General features: G+C 56.4%; 11 protein-coding genes across 11 annotated transcripts; 5 read left to right on the top strand and 6 right to left on the bottom strand.

The window, feature by feature from the left end:
* Window positions 1–2,409: 2,409 nt before the first annotated feature.
* Window positions 2,410–4,811, top strand: POSPLADRAFT_1164019 (glycoside hydrolase family 47 protein; the record flags this gene model as incomplete). The annotated part of the gene is made up of 16 exons (XM_024487803.1): window positions 2,410–2,457; window positions 2,511–2,529; window positions 2,579–2,784; window positions 2,847–3,128; window positions 3,190–3,248; window positions 3,306–3,380; window positions 3,434–3,452; window positions 3,502–3,528; window positions 3,583–3,695; window positions 3,744–3,947; window positions 4,007–4,090; window positions 4,159–4,197; window positions 4,270–4,459; window positions 4,519–4,579; window positions 4,635–4,654; window positions 4,710–4,811. 16 exons carry the CDS (start codon window positions 2,410–2,412, stop codon window positions 4,758–4,760), a joined length of 1,497 nt encoding a protein of 498 aa, XP_024343591.1. The 3' UTR covers window positions 4,761–4,811.
* A 123-nt stretch (window positions 4,812–4,934) lies between these two features.
* On the bottom strand, window positions 4,935–9,239 carry POSPLADRAFT_1175479 (hypothetical protein; the record flags this gene model as incomplete). Its single annotated transcript, XM_024488355.1, has 7 exons — window positions 4,935–5,411; window positions 5,477–5,882; window positions 6,758–7,552; window positions 7,747–7,937; window positions 8,000–8,548; window positions 8,600–9,083; window positions 9,135–9,239. The coding sequence occupies 7 exons, from the start codon at window positions 9,237–9,239 to the stop codon at window positions 5,239–5,241; spliced, it is 2,703 nt and encodes a 900-aa protein (XP_024343590.1). The 3' UTR covers window positions 4,935–5,238.
* A 1,065-nt stretch (window positions 9,240–10,304) lies between these two features.
* On the bottom strand, window positions 10,305–11,288 carry POSPLADRAFT_1175477 (hypothetical protein). The gene is made up of 5 exons (XM_024488354.1): window positions 11,253–11,288; window positions 11,175–11,198; window positions 11,030–11,084; window positions 10,664–10,980; window positions 10,305–10,604 (listed from the first exon to the last, which is right to left on the bottom strand). Exons 1-5 carry the CDS (start codon window positions 11,258–11,260, stop codon window positions 10,430–10,432), a joined length of 579 nt encoding a protein of 192 aa, XP_024343589.1. The 5' UTR covers window positions 11,261–11,288; the 3' UTR covers window positions 10,305–10,429.
* Window positions 11,289–11,534: 246 nt separating this feature from the next.
* On the top strand, window positions 11,535–12,196 carry POSPLADRAFT_1030063 (hypothetical protein; the record flags this gene model as incomplete). Its single annotated transcript, XM_024476712.1, has 4 exons — window positions 11,535–11,595; window positions 11,652–11,766; window positions 11,830–12,023; window positions 12,084–12,196. The coding sequence occupies 4 exons, from the start codon at window positions 11,535–11,537 to the stop codon at window positions 12,194–12,196; spliced, it is 483 nt and encodes a 160-aa protein (XP_024343588.1).
* Window positions 12,197–12,572: 376 nt separating this feature from the next.
* POSPLADRAFT_1063784 (hypothetical protein) lies at window positions 12,573–13,856 on the top strand (the record flags this gene model as incomplete). The annotated part of the gene is made up of 6 exons (XM_024481723.1): window positions 12,573–12,764; window positions 12,822–12,856; window positions 12,906–12,927; window positions 12,982–13,006; window positions 13,063–13,531; window positions 13,611–13,856. The coding sequence occupies 6 exons, from the start codon at window positions 12,573–12,575 to the stop codon at window positions 13,771–13,773; spliced, it is 906 nt and encodes a 301-aa protein (XP_024343587.1). The 3' UTR covers window positions 13,774–13,856.
* Window positions 13,857–14,307: 451 nt separating this feature from the next.
* Window positions 14,308–14,841, bottom strand: POSPLADRAFT_1050962 (hypothetical protein; the record flags this gene model as incomplete). Its single annotated transcript, XM_024480104.1, has 4 exons — window positions 14,308–14,335; window positions 14,405–14,469; window positions 14,518–14,709; window positions 14,773–14,841. 4 exons carry the CDS (start codon window positions 14,839–14,841, stop codon window positions 14,308–14,310), a joined length of 354 nt encoding a protein of 117 aa, XP_024343586.1.
* Window positions 14,842–15,353: 512 nt separating this feature from the next.
* Window positions 15,354–17,224, bottom strand: POSPLADRAFT_1063783 (hypothetical protein; the record flags this gene model as incomplete). Its single annotated transcript, XM_024481722.1, has 7 exons — window positions 15,354–15,403; window positions 15,469–15,795; window positions 15,869–16,398; window positions 16,454–16,654; window positions 16,707–16,900; window positions 16,961–17,158; window positions 17,212–17,224. 6 exons carry the CDS (start codon window positions 17,222–17,224, stop codon window positions 15,510–15,512), a joined length of 1,422 nt encoding a protein of 473 aa, XP_024343585.1. The 3' UTR covers window positions 15,354–15,403; window positions 15,469–15,509.
* Window positions 17,225–17,349: 125 nt separating this feature from the next.
* POSPLADRAFT_1042104 (hypothetical protein) lies at window positions 17,350–18,693 on the top strand (the record flags this gene model as incomplete). The annotated part of the gene is made up of 3 exons (XM_024478037.1): window positions 17,350–17,378; window positions 17,543–18,463; window positions 18,513–18,693. The coding sequence occupies 3 exons, from the start codon at window positions 17,350–17,352 to the stop codon at window positions 18,691–18,693; spliced, it is 1,131 nt and encodes a 376-aa protein (XP_024343584.1).
* A 176-nt stretch (window positions 18,694–18,869) lies between these two features.
* Window positions 18,870–19,163, bottom strand: POSPLADRAFT_1127461 (hypothetical protein; the record flags this gene model as incomplete). The annotated part of the gene is made up of 1 exon (XM_024483630.1): window positions 18,870–19,163. One exon carries the CDS (start codon window positions 19,161–19,163, stop codon window positions 18,870–18,872), a length of 294 nt encoding a protein of 97 aa, XP_024343583.1.
* A 350-nt stretch (window positions 19,164–19,513) lies between these two features.
* On the top strand, window positions 19,514–20,698 carry POSPLADRAFT_1119908 (hypothetical protein; the record flags this gene model as incomplete). The annotated part of the gene is made up of 1 exon (XM_024483507.1): window positions 19,514–20,698. A coding segment is annotated over one exon (1,185 nt), but the record flags the coding sequence as incomplete, so codon positions are not given.
* Window positions 20,699–20,852: 154 nt separating this feature from the next.
* POSPLADRAFT_1030059 (hypothetical protein) lies at window positions 20,853–22,097 on the bottom strand (the record flags this gene model as incomplete). Its single annotated transcript, XM_024476711.1, has 2 exons — window positions 20,853–21,744; window positions 21,838–22,097. 2 exons carry the CDS (start codon window positions 22,095–22,097, stop codon window positions 20,853–20,855), a joined length of 1,152 nt encoding a protein of 383 aa, XP_024343581.1.
* Between the last annotated feature and the right edge of the window lie 714 nt (window positions 22,098–22,811).

Here is a 22,811-nt window from a genome sequence, read left to right as displayed (position 1 = left end):
GTTCCTCATCCTGCATTAGCTTGTTATGATCCCCTCCTTTGTTTTATCCTGCTTTCATCGTCGCTATCGCTCTGCTGTCATTGTACCATCTTAGCTGTCGTATGCTTTCTGTTATGCGCCTCACTTCTGCTTTCGTTGCACCCGCTATGTTTGTACATCGTCATCGCTTTAACCCTGTAATGTCGGTATATGCGACATCGAAATGATATTTCCCCGTTCTAACATCATGCAGATCCTCTGAAGTTTCTGACTAAGACTGCATATAACTTAGACTCCGATTGCCAGGTAGAACTAGCGGTAGACGAGGGTGTTGATTATTATTTATAGCGCTGTTTAGTCGATCGGACTAACCTCTTCTGGTGAGAACGCCCGATCACATCGTCAATACACACCGCTGCGACTGCGCGGGACGCCTTCACTCCTCCGACACGTCAGGCCCATGCACCCCCTCTACTGAACAGTACAACCTGTGAGAACGACGCCGGAAAGACCGCCGGCAGCCAACGTCCTCGATGAACAGGGATCAATGGTGGATAAGGTTACAAACCGATGGGGCTACCTACGGCGCGCGACGCCTACATAAGTCCTATTCCCACACCGGCGCATGACCACGTGACCCGGGCCGGCAGCGACGCTTGCCCGACATACCCAAAAGTCAACACTCCCCCTCAAGCGAGCTGCCGTTAGCCTACGCCCAATCAAAACGCGAAGACATCCTCCACGACCGCCAAGCTCGCATGAGTCCTTTTGTCTGGACAATTCCGTCGAATGTGCCCGACCTTCCCGCAGCGAAAACACGTCACCTTGCCTCCCGAAGCTCCCCCTGAAGCCGCAACATTGGCGACAGTCACCTCGCCATTGTCCCGCCGCTTCCCGAGCCTCGTCTCCTCATTCAGCAGCTTTGCACACACATTGTCGAATGTGCGCTCCCTTGTCGGCATCTCGTCAACCACCGTGACCACCCGCTCGAAGTCCTCGCCAAGTCCCATGATGAGAACAAGGACCTTCTGCTGGTCCGATACCTCGACGTCGACATCCCGGAGCGCCCGTGCGTAGCCTTTGACCCGGGAGATCCAAGCCTGTGCTGTCTCGCTGCCTTCCATCTCTGCGCGGTAAAACTGTCGCCACTTTGCCAGCTCCGTGGCGAAACCTCGTGAACGGTGCGCATCCTGGAGGACCCGCCAGCACTTACGGGGGTCCGTTTCGTCCTCCAACAGCTCCAACTGGTCGTCACCAACCCGGAGCACGATCTCCGCCCGCGCCTTGGCCATGTCGGCCTTCTTCCGCTTCTTCAGCTCCTTCGCTAACGCCTCAGCCCCGTCTTCCCCCTCCTTGGGCTCCACCTCGACTTCCACTACCCCCCACAGTCCCTTCCTAACCAGCTCCGCCTCCATCTTCATTGCCCAGACCCGATACTTCCCCTCGACCAAGAGGGGGAACTTGGTGTCATGCTCCGAAGTCATGTTGGCGCCAGTACCAGACGAGAGAGTAGTATAGCGAGGTTCTAGGCAACAGCAAAGCACTTGATTTGTCGATCGGTTTGTGTGAGAACGACGCCGGAAAGACCGCCGGCAGCCAACGTCCTCGATGAACAGGGATCAATGGTGGATAAGGTTACAAACCGATGGGGCTACCTACGGCGCGCGACGCCTACATAAGTCCTATTCCCACACCGGCGCATGACCACGTGACCCGGGCCGGCAGCGACGCTTGCCCGACATACCCAAAAGTCAACACAACCCCCCCCAGTATTATTATCCTGAGATACTGTATCCTCTGGAGGCTCGCCGTCAAACCTCAACAGCCATTCGAGCGCAAGCGTTGCACTCTCGCGGCAAACTGGGCCTGCACACCACATTCATACTTGACGCGCATTTGCAAAGCACCTGCCACCCCTCGAGTGGGTTTGTGATACGAGCTCTACTCTCTACTAGGCCTTTCTAGATCTCGCGAGCCGCCGCTTCTGACAGCAATACACTTGTTGGACCCGCGGCCGTGCACGTGCACACGAGATTGACATGGCAGGAGAAACAGGCGTGCGTAAGAGGAAGGGTGCCAAGGCGTCCCCATCACCCAAAAGTGCCAAGAAGCAGGGCGTCGTGCGTACTTTAATCGACGTGTGCACACGCATCAGACTGACTTTGGGCCGATGTGGGCAGAGCCGTAGAGATAGCGGAGATGGGGGGATCCTAAAGTTCGTTGTCGCCGCCCTCTTTCTGACATCAGTCGTGTTCGTTTACAAGGTGCGCTCGTATGCTATAGCTTTGATTAGTTTCCAGCTGATTGAGACGTTGTATGCGCCCTATATGCGCGCAGAACTATGACTATCTCAAAATGTACATTCGGAGACGAGCACGGGCAGAGAGCTCGGGGTGGGATTTCGATGCAGCAAGTCGCAGGCCGACTGACATGTCTGCAGACCTACCCAAGCGAGATGCAGTGACTGCTGCATTCAAGGTTCGAGTTTCTACACCTTTTCGCAGACAATGCTGATCGTACCACACATGCAGCACGCATGGCTAGCCTACGGTATGTTGTTCTCCGTACAGAAGTCGAGTTCACACACTGACGCGCTCAGAGAGGGACGCGATGGGCGATGACGAGTACCATCCCATTGGCAAGTCCGGCTCGAACTTGACGAGTGCTGGCGGCATCGGCTACACCGTTGTCGACTCGATTGATACCATGATCATCATGGGACTCGACGAGGAATATCAGCGTGCACGGACCTGGGTCGCAGAAAAGATGTCCTTTGAGCGCGATGGAAACTTCAACACATTCGAAGTACGCCTACATATCATGTCTGGCATGGCACATTGACCTTACTCGCGTCACTGCCGTTGCAGACGACGATCCGCGTGCTTGGTGGCCTGTTGTCTGCATTCCACCTCAGCGGAGACTCGATGTACGTCGAGCGCGCGAAAGACCTCGCGGATCGCATCGTGCCGGCGTTTAGTACCAAGACGGGGCTTCCGCTTTCTCAAGTTAATCTTGCGAAGCGCATCGGTGTGCCGGACAATGACAACCGGGGGCTCGTCAGCACAGCTGAGGTATCCACGCTGCAGCTAGAACTCAAGTACCTGAGTCTCCTGACAGATGAAGAGGTCTACTGGGAGAAGGCGGAACAGGTACGAATGCGTGATCGCAAAGCTCTGGGATCGTGACACAATTGGTGTTCTTTTCTTATAGGTAATGAAAGTCATCAAAGACGCCCGCATCGCGACAGGTCTCGCTTCTATCTTCTTGAAGTACGACTACTAGCATTGTGATAAAGATGCCGCGCATACTCAAGTTTGCATGATTAGTCCTGATGATGGTAAATTCGCAATATCGCCTATCCGTCTGGGATCTCGTGGCGACTCGTATTACGAATACCTGTTGTAAGTGGTTTTCAGTTGTCTACGGTGACGATATGTACTGACAGCGCCGATAGAAAACAGTATATCCAAACTGTAAGCTCACTATCGACTCGACTCCGGCCGCAGTTGACACGTCATGCAGAACTATACTGAGCCTGTGTATCGCGATGTGAGCAGCTAGCCTGAACTTTTGCCGACGTGCTGATTGCGCTTCGATGTTCAGATGTACGATGATGCCATGACGGCTGTGCACACGCACCTCATCAAAAAATCTGAAGAGGAAGGACTGACATACACTGCGGAGATTCTCCCCGAGCGGGATACACAGGGCAAAATGTCTGCGCCGAAGCTTCTCCACTGACGCTTTATTAACCAATATCGCAGAACCTGGCGTATGATACCCAAGCAGGACCATCTGGTCTGCTTCTTTGGCGGCTCGCTCATGCTCGGCGCGGTGACAACCGGGACCATAGAACATGCTGCGTCAGTCCCGCCTCGCGCGGCAGAGCTGACTGCACAGGGAACGCGCGACTGGATTAGCGGCGTCGAGCTTGTGCGCACATGTATGGAGACACACAGGACAGCGACGTGAGCACCCCGAGACCCTATGGTTGCCCTGCCTCCTGCCCCGGCTGACACCGCCGCAGCGGGCTATCCCCAGAGATCGTGCACTTCAAGACCGCCACGGACCACATCGAGAGTGCCCACGACTGGTACATCAAAGGCGCACGGTGCGTCGCCGCGCACTTCTCTGCTCCGTGACGTCGCGCAGGTCTCACACCCACCCCTATCACTCCAGCCCAGGCCACACGCCGTACGACGCACGCTACATCCTCCGGTGAGTGCCCGCGCTCCCACGCGCGTCTTCGCTCCTCGAGCAGGCCGCCGGCTCACGCGGCGTGTGGTGCAGGCCCGAGACGGTGGAATCGCTCTTTATTGCATGGCGCCTTACGGGCGACCCGCAGTACCGGCAGTGGGGCTGGGAGATCTTCGAGGCGATCGAGGCGCACTGCCGCGTCGCGTCCGGCGGGTACGCGAGCGTGCTGAACGTGGACGCGCTGCCAGTCGCGCTCGAGGACAAGATGGAGACGTTCCTGATGGTGCGTGGGCGCGCGCGATGTGCCGCGACGGGCGAAACTGACCGCTGGTGGTGCTGCAGAGCGAGACGCTAAAGTACCTCTACCTGCTCTTCTCGGACGAGAGCGTGCTGCCGCTGTCGGGTACGTACGCGTGTTGCCGAGACGATGTACGGAAGCTCACGTCTAGCCTTTGCAGAATACGTGTTCAATACAGAGGTGCGCCAAATACTCACACAGAGACCCAGCCCAGCTCATGATTCTCCCCCTCCAGGCACATCCCTTCCCCATCTTCCACCCCACGCGTGGCACGGGTTTCTTCTGAGTCGGACCGATCCCCGTAGCACCCTAGGCGCTCTGTACAATTTTATCTACCGTCCCAGATGATACCTTATTTACTACTCTCACTGACTCTCCGTGGTGTTGCGCCTCTGCACTATCCTTGCGTTGCATCCGCTCATAGATGCAATTCAGTGCGTGCACGTCCAGCAATGCTGATGCCGCATACATTACGCAGGGGGTACGATTAGTATGTAAAAGTACAATCGGCGAGTGTGCATAAGGAGCAATCCATGGCACATAGCGCATACATCGTGATACAGATCCTCGTGAGTATTATTCGTAGCGTCGTTACTGTGGTGGTATATCGTTGAAGTTCGCACTTGGTCTGTCCGCGCAGATCACTGATAGTGGTACACATTAGTCCGGCCTTCCGCCGTCCGTTTGTCTGCTGTATTCTCCTTGTAACTTCTATCTCTTTCCACTTGCTTCGGACGCCTGACACTTGACGCAGCAGCCTGCACTTAGACGGCGCTGGCAGCGATCTGCGCGTAGGAGGGAGGCGGGTCGGCGACCCCGTCCTCGCCGTCCTCGGCCGAGATGTGCTCCCAGGGCTCGTCGACCTCGGGCGTCACAGCAACGCTGTCGTCGAGCACGATGACGGACCGCACCGCGGGGATCACCTCAAAGTCGTCCCCTGCACGAAACGCCGGTGAGCCGTCGCACGTGCGCTCCGCTGGCACAAGGAGTTCGGAAACGTACCTCTGCGCTTGTGCACCTTCGCAGGCTTGATGAGCACCGTGATGTCCACCTCCGTCGCATGCGCCGGCGACCACCGGCCTGCGCCTGCCGCGTCGTCGTCGCCCTCGCGCGCTACGGGCGGCAGGTTCTCCTCGACGAACGTGCTGAACGCATCCGTCACCCCCTTCGCATCCGCGGAGCCCTTCCGGCCGACCTTGGGCTGCCGCGCAGCCCCCGTGCCCGCCCCCGCCTTGCGCTTGCGCTCCTTGCGCTCGCGCGTGCGCTCGACCTCGACGGTCTTGCGGGCGCGTTGCCGGTCGTGCTCGTGCGCGCGCACGGCCTTGAGCACCGCGGAGGACTCGAGCTCGGGCGCGGACGCGGGGGGTGCCTTTGCGTTCGCGGGGGTATCGGCGGCCTTGGGCTGGGACTTGACAGCGGACGCGAGGCGTCTCATGGCAGCGGCAGAGATGAGGGCGGGCATGGTGTGAGCTAAGAGGCTAAGAGGGGGTGGTGGTACGTGTAGGGTGGGGTATGGTATGGGTGAGCAACAAGAGCGAGTATAAGAGGGGCGGTGGTGTGCGCTGGAGGAACAATGGCGGTGGCGGTATGAGGCCAAGTCACGTCAGAGGGTGTCACAGGCAGAGCCCCCGAGGCGGCCCCGGCGGGGATGGCCTGATCACCCATGGAGCACCGCTGTGTGCTCCCCGTAGGCGCCGTCCTATTCCAGTGCATATGGGAACACAAGATAACAACCCTCGCAGTTCCCCAGACGCGTCGCGTGCCCCATATTGGGCAGTCTCCGCCCCCGCTCCTTCCTGACCCGTTGTTCCCCTGCCCCTGCCGCCCCGGCCCGCAGTCTCCGGGACCCAGCACAAGCACTGTCGGAGACGGTTTGCTGCCTCAGCCACCGCCGCGTTGAGCTCTCTGCCAGTCCGACCCCTCGGATGTTCGAAACAAGTACAGCAGGGGTAATAGATAAATGTATCAGCGCAGCAACGCCCATCTCGGCGTCCTCTGTTCCGTCTTCTCCGACGAGAGTCATCCCAGTCACAAGAAGAGCTATCGGGCAGCTGTGCACGAAGCACCCGGCGTAACTACAGATACGAGATAGGCCCGTGCCAAAACGCACAAACACCGCCCCATATGTGGTGACACGATCAATGATGAGGTCATAAATTGCGCTATGTAACTCTATGCTTGACGGTACAAGAAATGCTACTACTGTTACACAATGTCCCATGCAGATAGGGAGCACAAGATGCAAAATGGTGCAAGATGCACACACACTCACGAGCCTCTCACCCTCCCCAATAGCTCGCTCAGCTTCCCCGCTGCTACCGACTCCCGCCGCCCAAAATCATCTCCGGGCAGCCGGCTCGCCCTCTCCCCAGATGTTCCCCTCGTCTGGCTCAGTGTCCCGCCCTTGCCCAGCATCAGCGAGAAGCGGCGCGAGCTCCCCTCCCCCACGACACTCGGACGCGCCGTTACCGAGCTCGTCTGTAGCGCGAGCGCAGGCAGCGAGAACCGCTTGTGCCGCCGCACCGTGTTCTCCTTCCGCGGCGTCGGCGGCAGACTGGAGCCCGCGTAGCTACTGGACGCGGGCGAGAGCTCGCGCGATGCGTCCTCGTCGCGCTCGTCGGGGTCGTCCGCCGTGCGCAGGCTGAAGCTCGACACGCTCGGGCCCGCAGAGTGCTGCGGCGCCCCCATGCTTGCGCGCCCGTGCTCCTGGAAGTCCTCGAGGATCTGCACGTAGCTCCTCGGCCGCGGAGCGTGCTTCAGCCGTATCGCAGGCACGGACGGCCCAGCTTCTGCGCCCTCCGCGCCGGCCTCGTCATCGTCGATGCGTGTAAGCATGCGCTTCGGGCTCTCGAGATCGACCACCATGAGTGCGGAGGGTGAGTTGCTCGACCTGTCCGACAGTACCAGTGAGGGCATGGACTTGAGTCCGGACAGAGTGAGGTGCGCGTGCGTCGTGCCGGAAAGCGCGACGCGGTCTCGTGGATAGTCGAGCACGGGGAAGACGGTATCATAGCAGGCATCGCATGCGCGTGCTGGCTTGTGCGAGTCCTTGCAAGACTCGTCCAGGATAAAGAAGGTCTAGCAATAGCGTCAATGCATGTAGGCCCTGCCAGAAGCGAGCAATATACCTTCCCCGAACAATCGCCGCAAACACATCGTCCACATAAACGACAATGGTGCCTGCGTCTTCGCCAGCCGAACGTCCGCCCACATCGCATGCAGCTCTGTGCCTTACCATCCGGAATCCATATCGCGGGTACAAAGTGATCAACTCTGCCACGCTTCGGATGCTGTAAGTCCTGCTCAGGTGCGTAGGGCAGTGCCTGAAGTGTGCGCCGCAGGTGGTTTGTAGACGAGGATGACGTGAGGGTTGAGTTCGGCTGCATGACGTTCAGCGAGACGAGCAGTGATGCCTTCGCGTTGCGAATCGCCGTACTCCACTCATCCCGTTCTTCCTCGTTCGCTAAGGAGTAACATCATAAGCACACGTCAATCAAGACATACTAGCAAATCAACGCGGCGTACCAGCATAGACAGCAAATGACTGCTGCGGACTCAGCAACTCGAATCGCCTCTCATCATCAGCCTCGCGCGGCGGGCTCACGATCACCTCGACGTCGACCAGGTCCACATACCCCTTATACACCCACCGTTCGTCTGTGCCGCTGCTCGCATGCCTCGCCTTGCGCTTAGGGCTCACAGGCAACCTGAACTTCAGTACAGACTCCTTTCGCCGAAGCGCGTCCGCGACGACTGGCATGTCTGCGTCGCTCTTGCTGCGCGTACGCACGAGCGCCGGCCGGCCGCCTCCTGGGCTGCTGTTGCCGCTATGCTCCCACTTGTTGGAGATGAGGTCGCCATCGGCATTTGCCAACCAGATGATACAGTCAGAGAAGAGCAGGAACTCGCGCTCCCTGGTCATGGAGCCTTCCAGTTGCATGAGGGGAGCACGCTTCAGGAATGTGCGTCCGGGTGTAATCAGGCGGAAGGGGAGGTTGGCAGTGTTGCGCTGCAAAGCAAGCAGCGCCAATGTTTGCGCATGCGTATGCAATGACGCATTGAGGGAGGATGTTACTGAAGGAGATATTAGATAAACCGGCAGCGAGTACGACCAAATGGACGTACTCTTTGAGACGAGCGTGTGGACGGCTGTCAATTGGGTATACTCTGGGTCATCAGGATCCGTGCAACTAATCAGATCCTTCAGCAAGAGGAGATACCGCGGACACCGCTGCACGATTGTCAGCAGCCAATCCCGGAATTTGAGCTTTCCGCAACGCGGGTCAGCTTCTTGCTTCGCGACGAACAACGCGAAAGCATGGTGGGCAGAAAGCAGAAACGCGTAGGAAGCAAGCGCGTCAGAGAATGATGTAACGAACGGCGTGTACAAGGACAGGTATGGGAAGTGAGCGAGGAGGACAGGAGACAGCGGGGCCGGTGGGACATCAGAGGTAGAGGTAGAAGAGTCCAAAAACGTGGTGAGTGCGGTATAGAATGAACGGTGCAAGTTCCAAATATCAATAAAGTTGGAGAAGATGGATGTGAGTTCGCTGCGATCAAGTAGTTGTTGCGGTGTGTCCAAAGAGGCGATGATGGGGCTAAGGAAGTGCTGCTCCGATATCAGTGGTGTGCGCACTATGATATCATCCGCAATACTCACAGAATAAATGAGGTCCAGCCCGTCGACGTATGACCTTTCCGTCTCGTGGAACTCGTTGATCACTTTCCGTCGTTTCGCCTCCCGATGTTCGTCAATAGGCCGCATTTGGCTTTGGCTTCGACGTGCGGGCCTGCGAGCAATATCCAAGGAAGAAGGACGGTTCCTCGGAGACCTGGTCGCATTTCGTATGACGACTGGTGTTGCAGGAGATGAAGGGGAGCTCTCTGAATGACCTTCCTCGGCGAGCGAGTCGAACGAGACCGTACTGACGACGGACTGACGGTTAAGTAAGTTCGGTGCAGAGGGGAGCGAGATGCGCCGGAAGGGGAGATGCGGAGGTCGCTGGTAATGAACGTCGGGGATGCTGGACGTAAGGTATGAATCTGAAGGAAAATCGACCATTAATGAGGCCGATGGTGTCGTCGCCGCTGAAACAAATTGTAAAATGAATAAGAAAAAAAGAAGGAATATGGGGGGAAAGTGAGACAGACCTGCGGCCATGGGGAGGTCGAGGGAGGATTGGAGAATGACCCGGGTCCAAGTCCAAGACTCCTTGGTGGCACTAACCGCGTCCTGTCGTTAACCGGCAGTCGCGATCACAAGCGCCCAGGGCACTCCGACCGCCACCTCCACATTAGGCAACTGACGTAGTTCGTCCATTCGCAGCCCTGCATTCATTGCAATTTCGGATGTAAGAAATGACAGTGTATGAACAATGATACGGCAGGAGGGAGGAGCATTCATGTGGACAGCACTGTTATTCATGAGATCGGCAAAGGTGCAGTTTGACCGAAGACACACCTCGCCTATATTACTGTACGAATGGGACGCGGTAGGTTGGGACTCTCGGACGCAGGAAAAGGAGATAGGAAGGAGCAAAGTAGGGTTAGGGAGCAAAGAGGGTCGACCGTGAATGTGTGCCCTTTATACCGTCCACGGCCCTGAATGACAGAAGCAAAAACAGAAGAGGAATGACGGCACCCGTTGCAGCTCAACAAGGTTTAGAAGCATCAGACGGATCTCATATTGCAAGGGCAAAAGGGCCATCAATACTTTTTGATAGACCCTGACAGACCTCGAATTGAAGGCCGAATCACCGGCGAGACACGTAAATAGAGAATAACGAGGCAGGCACACATGTACGCGGTTCAGATCACACGGGCACGAAAATAAGAGACCAGTCAAATGTAGCATAGTGTGGGGCTCGAAACGAGCGCATACATATTGACATGCGGTTAAAGACATACACCCACACGAAATAGCGGCATACGGAGATGGTGTTACGAGCGAAGCATTTACTCTTCCTCCTCTTCTCCCTCCTCGTCCTTCTTCGCTGCAGCCTTGGCGCGCTTGCGCTTGACACGGCCCGGACGACCACCGCCATATGGCGAGGTGAGCGCAAAGTCGATGTGCTTTTGGGAGTCGAGACGAACGACGAATGACGGGACGTTGACGATCTGCTTGCCAACACTGCATGCGCACTGCTCAGACCTACAAATTCCAGGAACACACGAGCAGAGAGGACGCACCGGATGTGTCGCTGGCGGATCAGCACACGCGCGTGGTGGATGGACTTCGCGAGGCCGGCCTTGAAGACCTGAGTCTGGAGACGGCGCTCCAAGAAATCCTCGATCTTGAGCGACAGCACGTAATCGAGACGCATGCGCGTCTCGTCGAGCACACCGATGCGGACGAGCCGGCGGATGAGCGCATTACCCTCGAAGAGACGCTTGGGGTCCTTCGGGTCGAGCTTGAGCAGCTCACGAGCGGCACGACGAATCTTAGACAGGATGAGACCGATACGCCAGATCTCGCGCTTGTTGCGCAGACCGTACTCGCCGGCGAGCTACACGAAAGCTTAGCAGAACGCTATACATGCCATGACTTCTGCTCACCTTCAGCTCCGCATCGAGACGTGCGTTCTCGAAGGGGCGACGGGGGACCTTGTAGCTGTTATCATAGTTATGATAATGGGGCAGGGCTTTCAATCAGCACGCTGCATCCCTCCACATAGTGGATCTTGGAGAAAGAAAGGCTCACGTCTTGCTGTGGTTCCGCGGGGCCCTGCGAGCAGAATGTCAATACATGAATGTCCAGCAGCGTACGCAGCGACATCACCTGGGCATTTTGCTTGAGGAGGTCGAATGAGACGGTAGAAACACCCAGCGCTAACTTGCGATGAGTCTGAGTACACCAAACGTGTGCAAATAGCGAAGGTTAGCGCGCCACAACTGTACAGGACCCGATCTTCAGCCACTCGGCAGCTGCCGAAGGCACACCTCCCCGTACTCGATACCAGCAACTGGGCCAACGCCGACGCCGACAAATGTTAGTGTGCTCCCTCTGTGCTGCTGCTGTGTCTGACGACTGAACCATGCTGCCCGTTCTGCAGTCCTCAAGATGCCTCACTCATTCGGTTACCGCGCGCGCACGCGCGACATGTTCAAGCGGGGCTTCAAGGGTACGGAGACTAGATTTGTGGACGATGGACGGATGTGCTGAAGGATACCCTTGCAGAGCATGGCCCCGTCAAGATGTCGACGTACCTCATTGCCTACCGTGTAGGAGACATCGTTGACATCAAGGCGAACGCTGCCCAGCAAAAGGGTATGCCCCACAAGTACTACCACGGGTGCGTGTCTACCTTCGGGCTCGAATTGCAGGCCATAACGGTGCATGATTCCTTGGACTATAGCCGAACGGGAATTGTCTACAATGTGACGCCAAATGCTGTTGGTGTCATCGTCAACAAGGTCGTCGGCAACCGCTACATCGAGAAGCGGGTGAACATCCGTGTTGAGCACATCCGCCACTCGAAGTGCCGGAAGGAGTTCCTTGACCGCGTTCAGCGCAACCATGATGAGCATGTCGCTGCACGGGAGAAGGGCGGTGAGTACCTCTGCGCATACTTACACGTGCTCTTTATTCATTGAACTGCCGCAAATTCAGAGCGCATCACCCTTAAGCGCATCCCCGCACAACCTCGCACTGCACACGTTGTCTCGACGAGCGGAAACGCTCCCCAGACCATGACCCCCGTTCGTTACGAGACGACGATCTAAAACATCGGTATCCTATATCTCACGCATCGCACCATGGGGCTATGTCTCGTCGTTTTCGCTCTCTTTGTATGTCCATGCCTTGATAAGCATAAACTGAAAACACTGTATGCTGTGGGGTGAGCAGACCATCTGCCGTGAATTACGCCAGGCTCGTGGTGAGGTAGCCTCCCGCATCCCGTATCTACTACCGCATGCAAGGTAGGCTTATTACCTGGGGAAGCTGTATTTTATGTGCCATTACATGCAAGCATCTGTTCCGAGAAGTTTGAACATATTGGCAACGTCGATCTTGTATGTATGGAAAGCGCTCGTGGTCTATGGGGCAGCGCTTGGCGTCAGTCGTGAGCTTGAACTTAACCGTCACTTTCGTTGGGCTATGCCTTCCCACCGCCGTCGCTCCTACTCTCCTGACCGTTCGCGCACGCCGTCGCGAGAGCGCGATCGTTCTCGGTCACGATCTCCTGAGAGGAGCGTGCCTCTGCCTAGCGGTGCCACACCAATATCTGAGTCTGACTACTTCGTCAAGAATGACGAGTTTCGGGTATGGTTGAAAGATGACAAACGGAAGGCACGCTCTTGACTTTTGAAGACGTGTTGCCTCTCTGACAGAGGATAGCCATGATAGTACTTTGACGAATTAACGAGTGAAAGATCGCGCAAGTGAGTATGTCAGTGTAATCGCACGGTGGTTACTGAACAATTGAGCCAGATATTTCCGGAAGTTTGTAAAGGTATGACATTGAGCAAACGTTGTCATGACGAGTGTAACTGAGAAGTAATCTGAGGCATGGAACCGAGGCAAATTACCGAGTTCGTGCCATCTTATGCGAAGCCGCCCTCTCAGAGCTCACGCGCTATCACACCAGAGTTCCTCTATTCCGGCATAGACGTATCATCCGCAAGTAGTCAAACTGGATACAGATGGTCTTTTGCTTCCAAGGCGTCCAGCGCGGACAATGCTGCCCTGCAGGCCGCGCGCGACGAGGTCGGCGCAGCCACATACAAGCGGCCTTCGCGCCCGGGCCTTCCCTCAGGCTCCGCGGGTGGGCGCGTGCAGGGTCCCACGTTGCCCTCACAAGCCGACCTCACCTTCGCACGTGAAGCCGCAGACGAGCACCGCGCGGCTGAGCGCGACTACGGCCGCAAACGCGAGCGGAAGGAGGTGAAGGAGCGCGTCGAGGAAATGGTCGGGCCGAAGGAGGCCGGGCGCGAGGGCATGCTGGAGAAGAAGCGCGTGCAGCGCGAGAGCGACCGTGCGTTCAGGGAGCGCGGCGATGAGGGCCTCGAGGTGGACGAGTCGACGTTGATGGGCGGCGGTGATAGCTTCAAGGAGCGGTGTGTCTTCCCCTCTATGTTCGCGTCCATTTCCATTTTTCTGATGCCGAGTATACGTGGTGCTCTATTGCACTTGCAGTATTGCCCGTCGGGACATGGCGCGCAAACGATTTGACGAAAAGCGGCATGGTCCCAGGGATGATAGGACGACCGCTATTCGCGAACGCGCGGACGCAATACGAGAGAAAGATAAGGCCACTATGGATATGTTTATGCAAATGGCTAAGCAAAAGTTTGGCTGACGACGCCTGGAGCGTGCCTCATGTCGTACTTCTTGTATCATGCTGTCGATAGCCTTAATGAAGACCTACCGGATCCCAGGGCCTATCTGGCTACTTGTATGAGCATGTAAGTACTTGTAGATCACTCATGCAATTCCGCCGAAGGCAACGGCTAGCCATTAGTGCAGAAAGTTTGTATGTGGTAGACATTGCATGGTGTTCCGATCTCAACACCTGTCGCGCGAAGTCGTACTGAAGTCATCGGCCTTGCCTTGATAGAACCACACACGGGAGAACTCGAGGGCTTTATTCTCTGCTGTGCGACGCCCATCGCAGATTACTCATGATGCACACCAAATATAGAGCATTCAGGGCCAAAAGACACTACGTAGGCTGGGAACATGGTATATTTAGGGCTCTGAAGGCCGGCAGACGCAAAAAAAGAGGTGTACACGCTATAATTACAAATTCTCATTCCGAATCGAGGCATCCAAGATCGCCTGCGATTGTTGTACAGGATATGTAGCGGACCTGCCCTGGACCGTCTGACACAATTCAATGGCCGAGGGAGACGGGATGCTCACTAGCCAGTAGGTCAACATTGCTTCGTCAGGCACGATGAAATATCATTGGGAGAAACCGTCCTACTAACGATTGCTGCTCGGCCGAGGTGGAGGCACCATCCCTCTCAGCAAAGTCCGGATTTATCGGGCGATTCTACAAAGAATCATGAGCGATATGCCTGGAGTATGTCAACGAACCTACCTGTGAGTTGCTACTAGTCGTACTTGTGGACAGTCCAACGCTACTCAGTATGCTCTTCTTGGCTTGCTTGCGTGGTCTACTGCTTGACCATGCAATATTTTCACCGTCAAGACCGTCATGTACGTCAGACTCGTGACGGTCCTCTTGGAGCATGTATTGGTCCTGGTTGTCGCTGTCAATGACAAAGTTCACCTGTAACGTGGTGTTGAGAAGATCAGGAGGCTGGGTTCTTTGACACGGAACGCATTTACTGACCAATGTGCTTGTCTCCGAAGCAACATCCGAAAGATCATCAGAGGGAAGTTGACTTGGCCGACGCTGCATGCAAGAGACCGCAACAGGACGTCACTACCAGGAGCCAGTGAACCTGAGACTTCACTGACCGGTCGTGACAACGATCGTAACTTCCCTTTCACCTTGCTTGAAAAGGACGTGCGCTCACGACTCGCGTTTGACGCGTTATTGGAGGACTCCTACAATAGCAGTGCGTACGACTCGACAGCGACGGGTGTTCTGCGTGCTTACCATGACAAGGGTAGCAACAGCACTCTGTGTGTCAGCGTCCACCTGATGGGGAATGTTTGAACAGGCGAGTATGTCGAGCGATAGCCAGAGTCGGCGATTATAGGACCAGGACCTACCCAATGGACGCCTTTCTTACTGGATACCGGCAGCGTGAGACCATTAGATATCGCGACACCACGCTAGCTGAGAAGTGATGCCAGAAGCCAGAGCTCAGCTGACCACCACCGAAGGCAAGGAAGCGGGCACGAATCAAAACTTCCAATAATTGGTCACGGCCTTACGCGCACCCGCGCGCGGGCACACTAGCAAGTCCCGGCCGCACTGTATTAGGACAAGCTATTGGTAACAAAAGACAAGCAGTCTGCCCGCACGGGAGTTCAGTCAACGTCATGTCAATTAGGTGTATTGAGAAGCGGGAATGCGCACCGAATACTACTACAAAACACCGCTCAATTGCCGGAGGCAGGTCAACTTTCGTCCATGGCATCCTTCTTCGCTCCCTCGTCTTCAACCTCCTCGAACATCAGAGTGCCCTGCTGCTCCTTCAGCCACTGCACGCTGCGCTTTTCGTCCATGAAGTAAACATATGCGCGTCGGAGGTCTTCAACCTCGACTCGCTCAGACCTGCGTTTTCGAGCAATAACCTGCCCACACGAGATGAGGTTAAGAGCGTATCGGAGCGTAGTCTGTGCTGCCATAGTGGTCAAAACCTGCAGGGCATTGTCCGCCAAGTTGACGTCTTCCTCCTCGCATCTGGAACACGATCGAACATCCGTCGGTCAGGTCCGTCGACGTCGACGTGGGGCCCGACATGTCATGCACACACCTAATTTTAATGATCTCTTGTATTTCCTCCGGTGTATATGGCTGCGTGCTGACAATGAGCACCCGATCGAGCAGGTCGACTGGAAGTCCGTGCGGACTGCGGAACTTTGTTCCGCGTATGCGGGCCATTCCTCTGTTGGAAGCCATAATGACGAGCGGGGAGAGCTCATTCTCAAGAGCCCGGTTGAGGAAGGAAAAACACTCGATGTCGAGCATGTGCACCTCGTCGATAAATAGGACCTGTGTGAACAGAGTTACGGTTGTGAGCTTAACTATTGTGCCCTGCACTGCATAAGGTAAAGGGACGCATACACCTGGGATAATCTCTGCTTTCCCCTCCTCCCTCCATTCCGCAACCTTTGTGTTGATTTGGTCTCGCAGCTCAGGCTTAATCTCGCCTGTGTCACCAGCGAAGAGAGCAAGGAAGCCTTGTGTCCGACTATTGATCACGTCAATTTCGTGTAAGGAGACAGTATGCACCACTTCTTTGCGCTTTTGTACTTCGCCTTCTGGGCATTGCACGAATCGTGTCTGAAATAGACAGCTAAGTAAGTATGAAATTGAACGACGCGGACAAGGAGCATACGTCTGCGCCCATGGCATCATAGTCTCTTGAACGTGCAAATGACCGACCAAGCTTAGAGACTTTGCCAGAAGTTTTGTCGATAGAGATGACATCACCCGCTGTCACCTTCTCTTTCGAAAGAGCATCTATCATTTTGGTACCCAGGTCATACACGGTTTCCATGTCCGTGGTCTTGATCGTGAGCTTTCCTGTTTTCGTCGCCTAAAGCGAGCGGTTGTGGGACAATGTCACCCCAGGGAACTGCAGCACTCACTCCCGTCAAGCTGCGGTCGATCTGCATCTCAACCACCTCGCCCTCAATGAGCTCCGTCTCCTCCTTGATTCGCACACCAATACTTCTCCGGAGGGACTGAGTGAGGGCCTCAGTTTTTGACATAGACAACGAGAAAACCTCGCTCGCGGCGATCATCGTAAACGGCACATCTGGTCCGAGAGTCTGCGCCATGCCTGCACACAAGGTTGAGCATTTTCATGTCTTGCAAGCAAACCGAAGCTGTATGTACGCACCAAGTGCAATGGCAGTCTTGCCGGTCGAGGGCGGACCTGCGAAGAGCATAGCGCGCCCTGCTATTCGTCCTTCCTGCACCATTTTGAGGATCATGCCCGCAGCTTTTCGCGCCTTGGCCTGTCCGACCATGCCTTGCGAGTTCGTGCGGGGTTCCAAGCGGTCATCAAGCCCCAGACCGCGGATATGTGAATGTGCACCTGTCCGAGCGATCTGAGCAATGGTAATGTGAACCGAGCGGCGTGCAACACACCAATTCGCTCCATTTTTGTGATGTCTCTGAGCTCTGAGGCTCCGGCAGTGATTGTTGCGGCCTGAAAGCATAATCGAGCAATACAAGAGTGAGCATAGGAGCGAGTCCCGAGGGATGTTCTGAGTAGCCGAACGTACCATGGTCGCGACTTGCAGAAACGCGTATTTGTGGGCGCTAAACAAGTGCTCTGCTCGTCCCTCACCATCACGCTCTGGCAGGGCGGTGGAATGTTTTCTGCACGATGCGGGGCTAACCTGCTTCGCTCCTGCTTTTTTTCTCTCACAACGGCAACCGCAGCTGCCTCATCATCTCGCGCAACGTTCTTTCCAAGAGCTGCAACTGTGACGAGATCGTACGCTACGGAAGCCACCACACAATATGCGCCAAACGAGGTCAACGCAGCCCTCGCACGCACCGCCGTACTCTTCAAAACATACAAGCCCGTCTCGCCTGGTATCCGACATCTGAAACGGCCGCTCGCGCCGCACCTGTTCAAGGGCCGCCCGCTGCGCCTGCTCACCGTCGCCGTCCGCAAGAAGGGCGGACGCAACGCCCACGGCCGCATCACCGTGCGCTCGCGCGGAGGGGGACATAGGCGGCGCATCCGCGTCGTCGACTTCATGCGCACAGAGCCCGGCCCGCACGACGTCGTCCGCATCGAGTACGACCCGAACCGCTCCGCGCACATTGCGCTCCTCAAGAATCGCAACCCGAATGTTGACGGGAGCAAGGTCTGGAGCTACATCCTCGCGACCGAGGGCCTGCGCGCGGGGCACGTTGTAGAGAGCTTCCGGCAAGGCATCCCCGAGGGTCTGGTGCCCGGGTTCGTGGACTCGAAGAACGTCCGCGGCAGGTCGCTCGAGCAGCCCGAGGGCGCAGAGGTGCAACCGAGTTCGACTATGTCGCTTGCACAGGGCATCTTGCGCTCACTCACGATCAAGCCCGGCAACGTGCTCCCCCTCCGTCTTATTCCCACCGGTACGGTCATCCACAACATCTCGCTGGATCCCCAGGGTCGTGCCATCCTTGTTCGCTCTGCAGGCACTTTTGCGCAGGTTGTTGCGCATGAGGACTCGGGCCGCTACACTCAGGTCCGGCTGCAGAGCGGAGAGGTGCGCAAGGTGTTGCAGGAATGTATTGCGACTGTCGGGAAGGTCAGCAACCCCCTATGGAAGAACCGCAACCTCGGAAAAGCTGGCAGAAACCGCTGGCTGGGACGAAGACCGCACGTCCGAGGTATGGCGATGAACAGGTACGGAATGTTTTCATTGTAGATCTTGTGGGTACTGACTGGCAACTAGATGTGACCACCCTCACGGAGGAGGTCGTGGAAAATCAAAGGGAAACAAGGACCCGCGCTCAATATGGGGCTGGTTGACCAAGGGCAAGCGTACGCGTAAGCCGGGCCCGAAGGGTCCGAAGAACAGTAACAAGATGGTTGTGCGCGAGAGGCCACGGGGGAAGGAGAAGCGTAGTAATTAGTTGCTGCATTCTGTCACACCTCTACTATCCAATGTTATCTCATGAATGGTGCTTTCTTTGGTGGCTACGACGTGTTCATCCGACAACAGTATCGTTCTGCATCCGTAAGACATTGCACTTTGTTTCTGCTCAGCACTGAACAGCTCCAGTGCGATATTCTACCTACAACTTTCTTGTCACTCCTCGTCTACATCCTCCCCCTCGTCTTCCTCTTCCTCGCCCTGTGTTTGCTTCTTACTCTCCTTGCCTTGCTCCCTGGTGCCAACGGCGTCCCTCCAAGCCGTCAGCTCCTCTCCTAGTGTTGTTTTGGCATCGAGGACTGCGGCTCTTAGGGCGCCATAGTAGTCTTTGGCATTCGTGGTAGATGATGACAGTGCAAACTGATGGGTTTTTGTCGGTTCGAGCCCGGAGAGCGGGGTGCCCTCGGGAGGGTGTAGGTCGTATGTGACTTCAATGACGGCAGGAGCCATGGCAAATTCAGAGCGATCTAAAGGTTGCTCATTCATCTCACCAATATCACATTCGTCGGCGATAGCCGAACACGAAGAGATCGAGAGAGGGGCGCCTATTGAGCTTTGTCGACTCTCCTTCCCTCACCGCCAGGATGCCTGTCCTTGTGCAGTAGCAGCCCGGGCCAAACTCGGGTTGCACATCTCTCGGAAGTCTCATCTTTCACTCTGTATAGAACATACCCTAGAAGGACGCACCGCCTATTGCCTAGAGGATCAAGACGACATACAGTTCTGAAATCCTAGAGCGTAGATATCCTTACACCATAGATTTCATGTTTACGATGCGCTGCGCCACATCTTACCCGGTACCACCTACGAGCAGCTTACCCCCACTTGTTCGCTTGGCGCTTTGCTCCACAGAACAGGTCTCGGACGCTTTCCAGAATCTACGTGCCATCTATTGCCGCAACACCTTCTCCGTCGCGCCCACACTGCTCCGGAAGCACCTGCCAAATCATCTTCTGCACGACAAGTCCGTGCCAGATTCTGGTTATGCTTCTGCTGATGACGAAGACGAGGGCGGTGCGGATTCCCCCGAGGTCGAGGTCGAGTCAGACGCATTCGATATCGACGTCCTCCGTTCCGACGCTTTCGAACGCGACTTTGCCACCCGATGGCTCACCGGCTTCATAGCACGTTCAGACGTATGGGTCACTTCTGTTGATTCAGACGCACGCGCTGCGTTGGTAGACGACGCCGCGTCGATTCTCGCTGCTTTTGCTGGAGACGATGAGGAGGAAGCCCTTACCCGTCGCTTCACGTTCGAGGGCGGTATCGATGTGGAGCTCAACGATGCACCGCTTTTGACCGAGGATCATACATCTGTCGGTTTGCAGAGCTGGGGCAGCTCCATCCTCCTCGCAGAGCGACTGTGCGCTAATCCGCATGCGTTCGGACTGTCCATCCGTCAAGACCAAACCTCCCTTCGAGTGCTCGAGCTCGGCGCGGGTACTGGCCTGTTGAGCATCGTCGCTGCCAAGATCCTCCGAGCACAACGTCTCGACGACACGACATCGATCGTCGTCGCAACCGATTACCATCCGTCCGTCCTTGCGAACCTCAGATCTAACGTTACCACGAACTTCGGCACTGTTGATGGCCTGCTAGTGGTCCGAGCGCTCGATTGGCAGTACCCTGTGCACGATGGGCCATTCGCATTGCCCTTCGGTGTCATTCTCGCTGCAGACGTGATTTATCATCCGGAGCACGCCCGCTGGATCAAGAAATGTGCTGAACACCTCCTTACCCGCCCCGATGATGTATCCGTAGGGGGTATCTTCTGGCTTATTATCCCGCTAAGACCAACAGGAAGACACGAAGGCATGAGCAACACGGTCGAAGAAGTGTTTCCCCAGGTCTCACAGCAAGACAGGGACAGCACAGTGCACACTTCCAAACTCGAGCTGGTAATCCTCGATATGCAGAAGCTGGCACGACACGAGGGAGTAGGCAGAGCAGATGAGGGCGGATATAAGTTATATCGGATTGGCTGGGTACGTCGCGAATAACGCTACTTGACGTATACACTTTCATGCATTATCTTGGTGCTTTTGGGGGTCGGGGCTACTATATGTGATACATAAATTACAATGTTCTACATGATCGCAAGCTTCAGAAGATGACTTCTACCGTCATATAAATAAATCCCTATAGCTGTTGCGCTGCGCCCAAACCGCAGAGTGCGAGTGCGGCGTTCATCATATCGGCATCGTGCGTCCTCACGTTAACATCCCCGTCGTCCTCATCCATCTCCGTGCTCAACCCCGTCATCAGCATAGACTTGGCCATTGGGTCGTTTTCCTTGTCAGCGTCCATACGCACAGCTTGTGCCCTGCGGTGATATGCGCCCATTATTTGGCTGTTCCGTGGGGTCACCGCCTCGTGCGCCTCGCTCTCGTCCTCTGTATCACCTCCCAGATCGAGCTCAAGGCCACCGTCACTCTCCGGCTCCCGCTCCACATTCCGCTGCCCACCGACCCTTGCTGCGGCACACGCCCACTCCAGCGTGCGTATAGGCTTGAGACGGCTGCGCCCGAAGTCGAGGAGGTCACGGTCCGCCTGCGGGCTCGAATGTGACGGCGGTGACGAAGGCATGCTCTCCCAGAGCGCAGGCGCGTGCCAGCGGGGCGGGGTGAGCGGCAGCAGGCGCGGGCGCGGTGGCGGGGTCTTGGGCGGGAGCAGCGGGCGCTCGGAGCGCGCGGCGATGCGGTCGAGGGAGAGGCTGCGGTCGAAAGTGGGGGCGCTGCGCTTGCGCGCTGTGAGGTGGACTGGTGTGGCATCGCGCAAGAGCGGTGGAGTCATGGGCTCGAGCGACGGGCTGTGGCTGGCCCGTGGCGTCGTGCTCTGGCTGCCGACGGGCGGCGAGGATTGGTCCTCGGAGCCGCCCCGTTCTTGCTCGAGTAGTGCGGCGCGGCGGACGGTGTGGATGGTCTTCCCTGATACGTCGTGAAACGGGTACGAATGTCTCGGGCTCGGCTTCTTGGCTCGCCGTTCCATCTGCCGCTTATTCTGGAACCAGATAGTCACTGACCGTACTTCCCTGTAGAATATACCGAGGTGAGTAATGATGCACGCGATATATGCAGAGACAGACCGGTAGGTATAGTATATTGCGACACGTGAAGTTACTTACATATCGCCTTCTTTGGCCAACGCGTCGCGCTGTTCGCGCGTCGGGTGTGAAGTGCGGCGGTACAGTTGCTCAAGCATCATTAATTGGGTATTAGAGAACCGCTTACGCGTGCGTCGCGTCGCAGCGAGCGGGTCGCCCGCGTCTGCGTAAATAAGTGCCTCCTCCGGAGGCACGCAGGCCTCGGAGTCGAGCGATGAGACGCTCGACGACGAGTCGATGCGCAGGAGCGTAGGAGACCGGATACGGGGCTGTTCGTGCATTGCAGGGCCGGGAACGTGTAGGAGGCGAGGGAGGACGCGCCATGGCGCGTATTTATTAGGGCCACATCGAGGACGCGTATCGACACGAACAAACAGTAAACAAGATCGCGTACCGTGTCACGCGCCGCGGCGCGACGCGACGCGTTTGCACATGACCGTGCTGGCGCTAAATTCCGTGTCGCCGTTTATCGTGTCCAGTCTCCCTTGAGCTCGTCCTTCAGTACTCCAGTTTCCGAGCAACTCACCCCATTGCTATGCACACGGCGAATGCTTAATGTAACAAACATCATAGAACCGCATTATCAGCGAGCTCCGGCATAGCCACATTTCTAGATAGCAAAACAAAAACCACACATGCAACCGGTGACGGGGCTGGTCGGGTCTACAACTGCTTCTGTGTGTCACCTGGGGTGTATGTTCTCTAAGCTTGTAGAGCTATTCGCTGTCTTGAACTTCTTCCGTGAGCAATACACACTAAGGTTCTCGGCTCCGTCATTGCCTTCCTCTCGTTGGCCCCCCACGAAGCAATGGGGTACTCACAGGAGATGCGGACTGAGAAGAGAAGAGACGCCATGTAACGCATGTCGACAGCGTCCTTGCAACTGTTTGTAGCTCGGCTGCAGTTCCAGACATCGCTTGTACTCTATTGAGCAACGGCCTGAACAAACATCGACAGACCCGGCGTGCATGATCATCCAAAAACATGTAATAATC

The sequence above is a fragment of the Postia placenta genome (assembly GCF_002117355.1).
Source record: "Postia placenta MAD-698-R-SB12 unplaced genomic scaffold POSPLAscaffold_1, whole genome shotgun sequence".
Lineage (NCBI taxonomy): Eukaryota > Fungi > Basidiomycota > Agaricomycetes > Polyporales > Adustoporiaceae > Rhodonia > Rhodonia placenta.
This window is presented reverse-complemented; position numbering and strand designations above follow the sequence as displayed.